This window comes from Kwoniella pini, chromosome 11, assembly GCF_000512605.2.
Source record: "Kwoniella pini CBS 10737 chromosome 11, complete sequence".
NCBI lineage: Eukaryota > Fungi > Basidiomycota > Tremellomycetes > Tremellales > Cryptococcaceae > Kwoniella > Kwoniella pini.
The window spans coordinates 744,749-757,847 of record NC_091726.1 but is presented as its reverse complement, the minus strand read 5'-3'; the positions used below and the strand labels follow the sequence as shown (position 1 = coordinate 757,847).

At 41.6% G+C, this 13,099-nt stretch overlaps 8 protein-coding genes across 8 annotated transcripts; 4 read left to right on the top strand and 4 right to left on the bottom strand.

Annotated features, from left to right (window-relative positions):
- Window positions 1-95: 95 nt before the first annotated feature.
- Window positions 96-1,075, bottom strand: I206_107622 (uncharacterized protein; the record flags this gene model as incomplete). The annotated part of the gene is made up of 3 exons (XM_019157667.1): window positions 96-644; window positions 725-916; window positions 1,028-1,075. The coding sequence occupies 3 exons, from the start codon at window positions 1,073-1,075 to the stop codon at window positions 96-98; spliced, it is 789 nt and encodes a 262-aa protein (XP_019009307.1).
- A 409-nt stretch (window positions 1,076-1,484) lies between these two features.
- On the top strand, window positions 1,485-3,080 carry I206_107621 (uncharacterized protein; the record flags this gene model as incomplete). The annotated part of the gene is made up of 6 exons (XM_070203555.1): window positions 1,485-1,524; window positions 1,591-1,613; window positions 1,664-1,798; window positions 1,879-2,455; window positions 2,510-2,537; window positions 2,603-3,080. The coding sequence occupies 6 exons, from the start codon at window positions 1,485-1,487 to the stop codon at window positions 3,078-3,080; spliced, it is 1,281 nt and encodes a 426-aa protein (XP_070059656.1).
- A 339-nt stretch (window positions 3,081-3,419) lies between these two features.
- Window positions 3,420-4,462, bottom strand: I206_107620 (uncharacterized protein; the record flags this gene model as incomplete). Its single annotated transcript, XM_019157665.1, has 2 exons — window positions 3,420-4,204; window positions 4,282-4,462. 2 exons carry the CDS (start codon window positions 4,460-4,462, stop codon window positions 3,420-3,422), a joined length of 966 nt encoding a protein of 321 aa, XP_019009305.1.
- An 820-nt stretch (window positions 4,463-5,282) lies between these two features.
- On the bottom strand, window positions 5,283-6,941 carry I206_107619 (uncharacterized protein; the record flags this gene model as incomplete). Its single annotated transcript, XM_070203554.1, has 7 exons — window positions 5,283-5,993; window positions 6,049-6,074; window positions 6,142-6,216; window positions 6,306-6,413; window positions 6,493-6,579; window positions 6,643-6,741; window positions 6,785-6,941. The coding sequence occupies 7 exons, from the start codon at window positions 6,939-6,941 to the stop codon at window positions 5,283-5,285; spliced, it is 1,263 nt and encodes a 420-aa protein (XP_070059655.1).
- Window positions 6,942-7,415: 474 nt separating this feature from the next.
- Window positions 7,416-9,062, bottom strand: I206_107618 (uncharacterized protein; the record flags this gene model as incomplete). The annotated part of the gene is made up of 4 exons (XM_019157663.1): window positions 7,416-7,515; window positions 7,573-7,697; window positions 7,778-8,077; window positions 8,166-9,062. The coding sequence occupies 4 exons, from the start codon at window positions 9,060-9,062 to the stop codon at window positions 7,416-7,418; spliced, it is 1,422 nt and encodes a 473-aa protein (XP_019009303.1).
- Window positions 9,063-9,482: 420 nt separating this feature from the next.
- Window positions 9,483-10,142, top strand: I206_107617 (uncharacterized protein; the record flags this gene model as incomplete). The annotated part of the gene is made up of 3 exons (XM_019157662.1): window positions 9,483-9,740; window positions 9,836-10,042; window positions 10,098-10,142. The coding sequence occupies 3 exons, from the start codon at window positions 9,483-9,485 to the stop codon at window positions 10,140-10,142; spliced, it is 510 nt and encodes a 169-aa protein (XP_019009302.1).
- A 1,015-nt stretch (window positions 10,143-11,157) lies between these two features.
- Window positions 11,158-11,425, top strand: I206_107616 (uncharacterized protein; the record flags this gene model as incomplete). The annotated part of the gene is made up of 2 exons (XM_019157661.1): window positions 11,158-11,324; window positions 11,371-11,425. 2 exons carry the CDS (start codon window positions 11,158-11,160, stop codon window positions 11,423-11,425), a joined length of 222 nt encoding a protein of 73 aa, XP_019009301.1.
- A 235-nt stretch (window positions 11,426-11,660) lies between these two features.
- Window positions 11,661-12,490, top strand: I206_107615 (uncharacterized protein; the record flags this gene model as incomplete). Its single annotated transcript, XM_019157660.2, has 2 exons — window positions 11,661-12,223; window positions 12,352-12,490. 2 exons carry the CDS (start codon window positions 11,661-11,663, stop codon window positions 12,488-12,490), a joined length of 702 nt encoding a protein of 233 aa, XP_019009300.2.
- Between the last annotated feature and the right edge of the window lie 609 nt (window positions 12,491-13,099).

The following is a 13,099-nucleotide window of genomic DNA, read 5'->3' as shown; positions in this document are numbered from 1 at the left end:
ATTAATATATTCATATTGTTGTCAATAAGCATGTATCGAATACCTAGTAAATAGTCTCATCTCATTGAAAGTGTGATAATTATACATTTTATACATCATTTTAGATTTAACTTATCTACTAATTCTAATAAAGGCTTTTCAAATTCTTCCCAATTTACATTTTGCATTGAACAATCTTCATCAGGGTAAAAATCTTCACCTCTCCACCAAATTGAATAAATACAATTTTCTTTTCCAATTTTATCTTGTTTCCATTGCCATCCAATTTCATTTGAATCTTTTCCATCAATTTTAACTTTTTCAATTTCATTATTATTATTATTTTTTAATAAAACTTCTATACGTTCTAAACCAAATGTAATTCCTTCACCAATTGCTTTTGTAAATGATTCTTTTAATGTCCAAAATTTCATTAAAATTTCATTTCTTTGAATATCATTTAAATTTAAATTAAGTGATAATTTTTCTTTAATTGTTAATTGTAATGAAATTCCTTCTTGAGTTTCTAATGGATTTAAAACAGGTGACATTATATCAATTCCTATACATGATAAAGGTGAATTTGATCTTAATAAACAAAATAAAATATAAGATGATTCATGTGTATTATTAAATTCTAAAGGTGGATAAAGTTTAGGTGTTTCCTTTAAACCCAAACAAAACAAAGTTAATTATTTAGATATCGAATTAAATGCAATGCAAAATCATGGAAATTATGTCTTACTAAAATTGGTTTACCTTTACCTTTTCTACCAAATGTTGGTAATTCATTATTTATTAATAAGTTATTGATATATAAATACCATGTCATAGTTAATCTAGCTACTAATGAACGTAATGCATCTTCAGGTAATCTAAATCGTTTTATTCTTTCTCTTCCTTGTGGTTCAATCAATAAAGCTAATTTATCGAAAGTCTAAATTTGCAAAGGTCAACTTTCTTTCCTATTCGTATTCGTTGGAATAGGACATGATTTCTTTTCGTATAATATGGATTGAGAAATCTTACATAGGTCATATGAACTTACCTCTTGAGGTATCGGTTGATCAGGTATCTTGATAGCGAACAGCCGCATATCGAGCAAACTTGATGATTGTGTCGCGGAGTGTGGTCAAGCGATCTCTACAGATGTCTTCACGACACGATAATGACGACTTCACTCTTGCATGAGCGGACTTGTGTACTTTCGGCCTCATTCATCACCAAACAATGAAGTATCTTAAGGTCGGTAAGGTGGAGGGGAAAGGAAATTATATGGAGTCCCGCACTTACCGCGTGTTTCTGGTGATGCGAAATGATGTTCGTTCGTATCTGTGTCAGTGCGTTGGATTTTTCCCTCCAATGTTGATGCCAAAGGTAAATTGGGTATACATTCATACCGATGCTCCTATAATTTAGCAAGACCTGTCTTGAGAAGCAGAAGTATTCTAAAGGACGGCTCAGGATCAATACGGTTGAGGTTTCCGTCAGAGCCACAGTGCAATATGGACGAGGACTTTGAGGATCTCTTAAGGGATTCAGGCGGTAAGTTGTCATCTTGAAGCAGCGTGCGCCATCAAGCTAATCGCATCACTGTCATGTCACTGTCAGGCGAGGTGAGTTATGAAAATAGCGTAGCTATTATCCTCAGTTCATCTGACAGGCTAAATCGCTCTTTTCACAGTTCAGCAGTCCTGAGAAAACCCCCGCTACCAAATTACCTACTCTGAATATCGATGAGAAGGCAATACCGAGTGAGAACGAATTACGACTAGGCAAAAGGGTGTTGGAATTGGAGAAAGAGCGAGATGAATTGATGGTAAGTAGGAATTTTAACTTTACATTTGTACGATATGTATATTCATATGCTCGTTTGCTGGTTCATCTATTTTCGATTAGACCGAAATCAACAGTTTGAAAGCTCAACGACTTCCTCAACACTCCACCATTCCTGTTCCCTCCAAGACTGATACAGTTTCTGATGGACCGATAGAGATCCATACGTCATTGATTCCTGTCTTAGCGATCTTGCGGCAACACATAGCCGAATTGACAAAAGATAATCAAGCTCTTCGATATACTTTTTTAGGTTCTGAAAAACCGAATAGAGGATCAATAAAAACCACTCAAAATCCTATTATAGCTTCGCCCCTACCCGTTCCATCAACCAATACGAATGTACCTATTTCAGCCACTTCATCAAAAACTACCTTGGATGTAGATATGGTCCCTTCTCCTACTCCCGCTTTCAGTCCAAATATCGCTGTACCTGGACCGAGCAATTCTGCCGTAAGCGTTTCCGGCTCGATTCCACCCACAGCTATCGAAGTAGATAGACGAAACATTCAAGTGGACTTGGAGAAAGTGCTTGATCGAGTAAAGACTTTGATACAGGAGAATGACGAGTTGGGCGAGATGATATTGGAATCTGGCCGAAAAGATGACTTGCAAGACCAATGGGAGAAGACGATGGAAGGTCAGTTAATCGCATATTTACAACCTCGATAAATTGCTGATGTATCTATTCCAGATTCACGGAACGTCATATCTTCCTTGGAGTAAGCTTGTATAAAATATCTTTTGTGCGATATAGATCTCTGATCAACCCTTATTAATATCATAGTTCCGACTTAACGCACCACCTATCAGTCGTCCAATCATTACGATCAGAATTATCAACATATAAAAGTCATTTCGGTCCTATTCCCTCGGGATCTTCTTCATCATCTTCTACACTGAATGCACCTTCGAAACACCCTATATCAACTTCCGGACAATCAACACCTACCCGATCTTCTCATCATTCTCATCAAAGAGAAAGAGATAGGGATCGCGATAGAGAAAGAGATAGAGATAGGGACAGAGAGAAGCACAGAGAAGTCAGTACGACAAGGAATGATAGGCCGCATCATGATAGAGATAGAGTACCTCCGCGAAGACAGGATGAACAACTATCGATACGTGGAGCGAGTGGGCAAAAGAAAAATGATCGAGATAGACCGAATCAACAAGGAAGGATATCTTTTGATTCGAGTCATCGGAATGGGAATGGGGATAGTACCGGACTGAAAGATGATAGAGCCTATAAAAGACGGCGTTGAATTTGGAGTATATCAGTATGGCCAGCGTTGGGTGAAATTGAACTGCATTTGCTGTGGAAGATACCAGTCAAGGACTATTCTATGTGATGTACAACGAACAATTATGAATTAGCACCATACTATCTTATCGCTTTCGAGATTGCTTCTGTAGACAGGTATCTATTGGTAAGGTGAATAAGCGAATGCATTCTGCGTGCTCAGAATTTGATGCTATCGAGTTGTGAAATGATGTCTATCTGAAAAGGCAAAAAAATGGATTAACAGAATATCAAGTATTTCATCACTTATCAAGACGTATAGACAAGCAGACATATTCAACAGACACAACTATCGTCCATACTAATTACCAGAGCCCGTCGCCAACGACATATTTAGAGCATTTCGGTCGTCCAGATCAGTTTTGTAACCCACTGTGGTAGTGATGTCCACACTGCCTAGATCCGTACTGTCTAGAGATATTCCATCAGATTTCGTCAACACTAGTTTCATCTGACCAGAACATGCTATATTGACTTCATTACCCTTTTCATAATCGAATCTCTTAACCCCTGTGAGTGAAGAGTCAGTCTGAGTAGCCTCATTCCAACGATTCCTGAGTCCTTTAGCATCCACAACGCTGGAATCGTCGCTAAATTCGAGATTTAACGCTTTCAGTTCTTTAATTGTGGCATCTCTATATTCTGATTCTGATTCAAGAATTTTGCTTACTTTCGATCTCAGCAAAGAAGTATCTAATTTTAAAGTGTATTTCAAATACCATTCGCCAAAAGGTATTTCGCTGACGTTGAAGAATCTTCCCGAATCTTGAATCGTATATCTATCATTGCGCTGCTTCTGTCTAGCGGCCTCATGACGAAGTTTCTTTGAGGTATCGTTCACTGTATCACGAAGAATCTTATAAGAACCTCCACCGACAGGATCGTCAACTTGATCTTCACTGATGAGTTGATGAAGTTGTCTCAGGCGCATGCTATTGGATGGAAAATGATATACAAGTTTGCGTGACCCTTTTTTAACATCGGTCTTGAAAAACGTGTCGAAATCTTCCAGACTGCCACCTCTGAGGTAATATGGAGTCTTGTCTGCAGTTATAGTATTTCCATCGTTTCCACCGGAGGAGTGACCTGAGGTCATGAACATCTTGATCAGCATCTGTATATTGACTCGAACTGCTCTCATTGTTTATATACAAGTCACTTACCAGCTCCTGCCCCATCATTCAAGGTAGATGTGTCGCCACCATATCCTGCTGAAATGTCATTGCTACCCGATCCTGAATAATCGTGAATGCTAGTGTTACCTGCTACGATTATAGCTCGGTTGTTTCGAAGATCGTCATCGCTGAATTTAAGCAATCGCTCATCGTCGTGTTCAGTACTCATCTTAGAAAACAATAACGAAATTGTCAATGAGTAAATAGGTTCTGATTTAAACATTGGAAGTGTGCCAGACAGGTATATATATGTGTGAAGCAAAGCTCCTAACTCATGAAGTATGACTCGATTTGAGCGTCAGCAAAGACGTCGGTTCTGTCCTCCTATGTTCTCCTTTGAAAGCTGAGTCTAACCACTTCTGCCAATGACGGATGAAACTCCTTTTAAGGGATAACCGACCATACTATTAGCTATCACTCTCAAGCTTAAACATATATACAGGTATCTATTGACGAGGTAACAATGTGACTTACATGGTTAGTGGCGGCGCCAATTTGTTGGCCTCCCCCCTGGTTGCACAAATACGCAAGGGCGGTCGTTTTTGTCATCGATACATATCGCCGTGTATGTCAGGATGCCGACTAGTATAGTATCGCAATACCTTAACATAATGATGTCTGATACTCACAGTGTATCATATCAGCTTTCCATTAGACGTCATCCCTCAAGATCTGGGTCAGTTTTTAGCTTCCTCGCGAAGCCCTCGTAGCTCGCTTGCTACATGATACATACTGTATCATTGAAGGAATCAAACAGTATTACTGGTATGGGATATAAAAATGCAACAATTTTCTTAATCTTGCGGTCGCGGTACTGGAGATCAAAGCGTTAATCGGCCTACAAATGACTGACTGCATCATGACAGGTCAAGCGACATCTGGTCTGAGATGTTAGTCATGGAATGCAAGATCATAGCAAACTTTCAATACATTACGATCTATAAACATCCGTGTATATTAAGCAGACCCATCTACACTATCTGTAGGATTTATAAAGTCGCTTGATCGTCCAGGTCAGTTTTGTACCCTACAGTGAAGGTTATGTCCATATGACCGAGAGACACCTCAGAATTGTCTCCACCATCGTTGATCAGGGTCACATAAGCTTCACCCGAACATGATATCTTAGTCTCATGCTTTTCTCCATCACTCTGAAATTCTTTAAGTCCTCCAAATAAATTATTAGGTTTAAGGTCCTCATTCCAACAATTCCAGATTGGAACAGATTGAACGTTTTGTTTATTCCTTTTGATCCTGACATCTTTTGCTGCCATTTCGTGGATCGTGACCTGTCCAGTTGTGTGTGAAAGATGATTGCTTATTTTCGATATCAAAGAAGCAGTATCTACACCAAAAGAATACTTCATGTACCACTCTCCAAACGGTGTACTCATAATATCTCCACCTCTATATGATGCTTGGCGATTGATAGGTGTACTTCTAGCAGCCTCATGACGAGACGCTTTTGAGATATCATGCGTCTCATAATCCAGAGTCTCGTTGGTATGTTTACTTATATCGTTGGTATGTTTACTTATATCAGCTTTGAGCTGTTCCAAGGTCACGCCCTTGAATGGATAATGACAAAAATATTCGTGCTTCTTTCTGTCGACACTGGCAGCAACAAATGCCTTGAAATCTTCACGAGTCCCACCTCTGAGGCGATGAGGAGTCTTGGTTGCAGCAACAGTAATTCCAGCCTTTCCCATTTGAGCCTAGACTTGAAACAGGTACCGGATTAGTCATATTATGTACCGTACCCGACGGCGCAGGAGCGGGCCCTGTGAGAGTGAGGTCAGGATGTTGTATATCAGTGTTTGCACCTGTCAACGTTTGTGGCTTGCTCACATGAGTATGTCGAGGGAGCCATTGCAGCAGCCGCATCATTGTAGCCAGTCATCGCAGTGGTTCCTTGTGGGTCTCCTTGTGAAATCAGTCAGTAATGAATGAAAGACATAGCTACATGCTGAGTCACCAGAACGGCCAGTATGCACTGTGACTTCGGTGCTTACCTTGAACTTGTACGTTGGGTTGTGACCAGACTTGTAATGCATGAGAGCTTCCATCGTAAGTTCGACCATGAACCGCATTCTGAAACTGGTTTCCTCTCGAAAAGTAGTCTTCACGTCATGAGTCTTCTGATTAGCAGCTGTGTGCAGTCCGGAGCCACTGTCACTATATCCACTCTGGTGAACTCACGATTGTTGTATTGGTCAGTGCCACAAGCTCGGTTCACGCCGGGTCCTTCTGAGTAGAATTGATGTTCCGTATCTTGATAATCCGGTGCTACTCGATGTCATGGGCATAAATCAGTCCTGGCATAGTCTATGGCTCATCTGTGCACCTCACCAGTGTAAGCTGAGTCAGTCCAAGGTGCTGATACGGTGCCCTGATCATTCTGTTGAAACGCTGCATATTGACCAGGAGTACTCAGGACTACTTGATTACCTAAGCGGTCATCAGTCATACGTACATCGGTTCACACACTCACCAGTATTTTGTCCAATGGAGAGTATCCCTTGTCCTTGTTGATATGCCGAGTAATCATAAGGATTATGGGAACTTGCTGCAATCTGATTCCCGATGTATACAATTTCCTCAGAAGTGAGTTGGACGAACTGCGAATCATCATCGTTTGGAGTACCCATCTTGAAAAAACAATCATGAAAATGTCAAGTGGATAAAAATTCAGAATGTATGTGAACATTCGAACTGGATGTGGATGGCGAAAATTGACCGGTACATATATACGTGAAGCGAAGCTCCTCACCTATAATTCATGACTCGATAATCATAGCGTCAGCGAAAAATTTATCGCTCCCCTTGCTTCTCCTTTAAGCTGAGTTAAGCAAATTACGACAATGACGCGTAGCGCTCTTTTCAAAATATAACCCATATACTCGTAGATCCTTTGAACCGCAAATCCTTTGAGGCATAAATCTTTTCAGCGAAACGTGCAAAAGGAGAGACGTCACGTCATAATTCGTGAATCATAGGACACCAAGTCCCACGGACTAAGGATAAGTACCTGCAAGGAACACTGCTTCGAGAACAAGGGCAGTCAATGCGTTGGTGGCGCATGTACATGCTGAGCAAGGCTGACCATTTAGACGATGCATATATCAATCTAGCCATGGATTGACCCACACTGTCTTTTCCCACACATTCGCACTCAGCCCGTTGACTTCAGGCCAAGGATGACATCGAACCTTTTCTGGTGGTCTAATGATATGTCGGAGTCAGCCAAAGAAGCTAGACATCAAGGATCAGTGTACTTACTTATGCGTCCACTCTACTTTCTTATCCAGAGGATCAGGTGGAACGTTGTCCTTCCAGCTTAATTTCGCTTTCTGCGTTTCCATTTCCTGGAGTATATCCAAAGCGACATCTCTTTCATATGCAAGCTGGAGAAGTTAATCGAACAATCAGTGACTATTGACTTTGCGACGAATTAGTCTTTGATGATCCGTTTCGTCTGACTCACTTGAACCGATGGAACGATCATGACCTTTCCATATCCTACTTTCCAGAAATCGCTTGCAATTAACGTACATTCACTAGCAGCACATTCCTCTTTCATCAAATCTCCTCGACGGAATCGCACATTATGTGGAGGTAAGAAAGGTTTAGGTGAGAGTATAGCTAACGCGTTCCAAGATGAAAATACCTGGAACGGTTCAAGTCGTTCAAATCGTTTCTTTGAGGATGGCGAGTTCCAAAAAAGGTCTGATGACGGTGACCACCATGACCATTCTATAGGATAGAATAAGTCGCCTTTATCAATCTGTATTAGCAATGTGGTCGATTAGCCATCATCTATACTGATTCATCTAAGGCTTCAATGGCGTCAAGTTGCCAAACGAAAAACTCACAGTCCGTCCAACCCAAATATCATAATAGTATTCCGGCTTCTTCTTCCACCAATCCATTCCTGTCGTAATACTTGCTCCATTTCTATTATGTTGATATAGTAGCTCTAATATATCCGATGCTTTCAGGTAAACATCGTTAAAGAAAACTATTGATTCTATAGCGTCATCCCGCCATTCATTCCAAAGTGGTTCTAAAGCTCTATTTCGTAATTCTGCTATTTTCTCAATACGGTTGTGTTCTGACCAATTTATCTTAGGTTCATCAGTACTTATTTTAACCCTATTGTTGGGTATACCAAGAGATTGTAAAAGTGGTATTAAAATGGAATTCAGGATTTTAGGTGTACAATCATTCGAAGGTCCTTCTAAAATTGAGAAATACAATTTATCCGGACCTAAAAAATTGATTAATACAATAATTGTATTTAATAGATCTGGTAAATGATTTTCTATTTGTCGAGTATTTGTTACTAACATATAACCTCCTTCGGTATCTCTCAAATTTGCATATCGTTGTTGTTGTGAAGAAGTCAAAGCTGGGTTCAAATGAATTGGTGGATCATTGTTCAGACATATATTGTTATATTCTATCGAAGTTAGGTTCATGATTTTCTGAAGAAAAGGATCATCGACTATTATAGATTTTGAAGGTGATTTTGAAGGGAAAATACCGGGTATTTGAAATTTATGTGATATCGAAGCATTCGGCTGAGAGAATAATGAGGTTAGGAATAGTGCTCCGACAAGTATCATTGTAATCAGAATAAGTCTACTTCTTCTGTCCAGCAGGAAGGATTTTGTCGATTGGCGTGAATGCATTATAGGAGATGCTGGTGATGTCGCTCGACCTCCTCGAAGCGATCTAAACAACTTGGGCGAAGAGGTCGAACGTAACATTGTGACTATATCATTGGTCCTTGGGTGGACAACCGATGTGATTTACGCCTGGAGTCGACCTCTAGAGAATCACCTTGGGCTCAGAAGGAGTGGGACTGTCCAACTTCGGATTGAAGGAAATGCTTGGTCGCTTGAGAATACCTCTGTCTGTTTTTGCTTTTAACCGAAATCCAAACCTTCGAACCTTCGTTCGAATCAAAGTGATGATGTCCGCAGTTGTGTAAGAGGAATGTAAACAGCGGTTAACACCGCTCAATCAATACGTCATCAACGTGAAAAGTACAGTTGCACCAACTTTTTTCCCGTTATCGAATGAGTGAAGGAGGTTTTTGGTCTATCGCCAAGAAGGATACATAGGAAAAGGAACTCTTTATCTTATCCACATAATAATACATAACAGATCTCACCAGTTTATACATCATGTCCTCCAATTCAGCTCTCTTCTCCTCTCGTCCAGCGGAAACCCAAGTCGTCCTTCATTCGGCATTACGATATGCTCAAATTGCTTCCATGATCATCCCTCCTGTATACCTAATACGGACACTTGTACTTAGAAGAAAACCATTCAGTGTGAGAGGTCTGATGCATAACTCTATAGCTTGGACTGGAGTAGGTGCAATTGGTGGAGCAGGGTTAGGATATGGGGAAAGTGCAGTCAGAGATAGATTAGTTAGAATAGTGAGTTTTCAATTTCGTGGTCATAATCGTCAACTATCGTGACCAATCCGAAACTATGCGGAAACATTGCTAATGAGAATCTTTATTTGCTATAGAAGTCTGATGCTCAACAAGTCCGCTCGAATGACTATTCAATTATATCCGCAACATTATCGGCACTGTTGATACCTGCCATCTTTTTACGTCGAGCACCTTTACCTTCGTTAGTACTTGGAGGAGCGTCTATAGGTTTAGGTATAGGAGTATGGGCACATCTAGGTGAAAGATTAGGAAAAGGTGAAAAAGTCAAGGTGGGGGATGTAGTGAGTAATCAAAGTTCTGTACACCGCTATAGAAAGCTAATATGATCAATCGTAGACTGGAGACGTACCCGGTGTAGGCGATGTGGTCAAGAAAGCTTAGGCTGAAAGGTTCGCGATTATGCATTCTATAATGAACACAAGAGAGTGATGGCGTACATTCCACGGCGTGACAAAGATCGTCCTACACCTTGAGTATCTGCGCGCCTTGCCTTTTGTTTCAGAGTATAGTTGACACAGCTGATCGCAACCATGCGCCTTGATGTACGTGATGATCAAAGTTTGACAACAAAAGAGAGAACGAAGTGATTGACTGATATTCTCAGGCGATCATTCTGGATTAGAATCAAAACATTCTATCACCCTCCTTTAGTCTCTCAGACCGCTATATTCCCATAAAGTTAAAGCTAGTGTCTAATCAATCAAAAGAGACACGTTTAGATGGCATGGCAAGTTACGAAAGGTATCGTCTCAATCACCATAATTCTTTTTGTTCGGGTGAATTTTAATGATGGGCGTGGATCAATCTTGTTCCCATCACGACCACGTACACACAACTTTGTCCTCAAGATCTCATAATATCGACTCGACGCTCTCGATCCATTCCTACCGGTTCCGGTCATAATTCAACCATAATAGCGAATTGAATGACGCGTAGCTGATTCATCTACTGACATTTTGCTGATCAGGAGGTTTTGCCGCCCGTGACACCGGTTTGAATGGTCTGTGCAAAAGTCGTACCTCTTTGTCGGAGGATTTACAATCGTCGTCTGCAGGGTAAAAATTAGTATATTAAGCTGGCCTATTTCTGCTATCTTTCTTACTTTTCTTTCTCTTCGTTCCTTCTTCAATTCGTCCCGAATAAAGCTTTCCTTCATTCGTTCAGTCACTTAGACTCTCCTATCCTTCCAAACCCTTTTCCGATCAACTACTAGAGTCCTATAATACCACCATCTAGCTAAAACACATCTCCTTGATAAGGTTCTTACAGCTTTTGAGCTGACGACACTCAATTCTGAATCATCACCTCAGCTCATCTCGCCACTATACATTCCCAGAAACCCAAGAACAAGCTCCGAAAACCTCCTCCCTCTCACTTCAACAATCCACGATACGAGATGGGATTACCGTACGATTACTGGACTGCCGCTCCTCCTGCACCTCTCCGACCCATGACGCCCCGTATCAGTCACCCATTTTACTCTTCCCCATATTCAGACACTTATCCCTATCCTCCACCCATCCAACCTATGTGGGGTGTACCGGCCATTCCGGCCTCATCCAAGTGAGTTGACTTGTTATTCTACCATAACTTCATCTTTCACATTAAGCCTACTATTCACCCTAAAGACAAAATCAAATGATGGTCTCGGAAAGGGTAAATGACTGACGAGTTTGTGTGCCTTTGATCGCATATTCTCCGTTCGCCCTACACTTCGATATCTGCTCACTGTCACCGCTTTTGCCAATATTTTGAAATCGAAACACGACCTTTGTGAAAATTTGATCCATATACAATCGATCTCTTCACAACACTATCACTTCGACATTCTCTTCTTTGTTCATTTCCCCTCATCATACCACTTCCTTTTCGCCACCCCTACCAATCATTCCTCATAATATGTCGAGCAGTCCCTGGCTTATGGACGCCGAAGCCATGGTTAGAGACTTCACGGAGAAGAGAACCGATGGCAGTAGAGAGCTCCAGCCAAGTGACGATGATCTCCGTTGGTTCGCGGAATGGGCAAAGAAGGACGATGAGAGAAAAATAATAATGGACATACTGAAAAGTAGATTAGAATTGTCATGGCCTGCCAACTATAAAGCTTTGGTTGTACTTTCGGCAATGCCAGAAGCAGAATTAGTGGGATTAGAAGAGAAGCTGGGAAAACTAGCGGAATCAGTACCACCGATAGAAGGGGCAAAATACATCAAGGAAGCAGCTAAACCCCTTCACGAGAAAGCTAAAGCGGCCATGGCAGAGAAGGAAGCAGAGGAGATGGCTAAGAAGCAAGCAGCTATTCAAGCAATGTGGGGTGGCTTATGGGCAAACGACGCTTATCATGCTCCAGCCTTACAATACGGGGGATATATGGGTTGGCCATATCCTTACGCGATGCCACCCGGAGTAGCAAGAGCCCCTGCGGCGGAATGGCCTGGTAAGCCTCCTGAAGGTTGGACTCCGTACGTCATAGTACGAGGACAACCTTATTACCCTTATTACTACAGGCCATAAATCCCATTGGACCTAAAACGTACGATCCTCTCATAACCTTACAGAGAGCTGACTTGGTTGTTTTCTCCGCGTACAGGGTACCGATAACCGCCTTACCCCAAATTTACCCATTCTCCCGGACTGGCTACTATGCAATACAGCCGGAACCTCCTAAAGACATCCCCAAGCCACCAGATCCTTGGTCGGTCTATGTAGGTGTCGGACCCAGACCGTGAGTACACCATCCACCTGTGCCACTGCCGAATACAATATCGACACCCATATGCGTGCGGAGAGTGGTAGTTGATTTCTTTGTGCTACATCCACCCTATGCTCCACTATTCTTCTCCTGCGATAGACCTGGCACAACTGGACTAGCGACCACGGTACCTTTGGGTCTTGCCGAGATGCAACAAGCCGCTGCCGCCGACTTAGCTGCCAGAGGATGGTAATCTCTTTTCGATCATCTCTTCTATATATGTTTCTATGATTTCACTTCGCTATTCCATTGTTGTAACTAATTCCATCAATGAAACGATTTGATGTGACTATGATCCCACTCTGACACTGTATTGACATCTATGCATTGTTGTACTAGCCGTGCAAGATACTTGAGCTGCTTCAGCGCACATTTCATTGCTGTGATCATCGAATGCCCCCTTTTGTTGGTGATGAAGACGGAACAGACCGCCGAGATGACCTAATGAAAATGTGAACAACCTCCACCGCCGCGTTGTCGATCACTTGTCGGATGGACAGTGGCCAAGATGTTATTTTCAGAAGGTTTCGGACACGTCGACAGCACTTACATAGGTTTATAAGCAGCATACTTAAACTTACATACG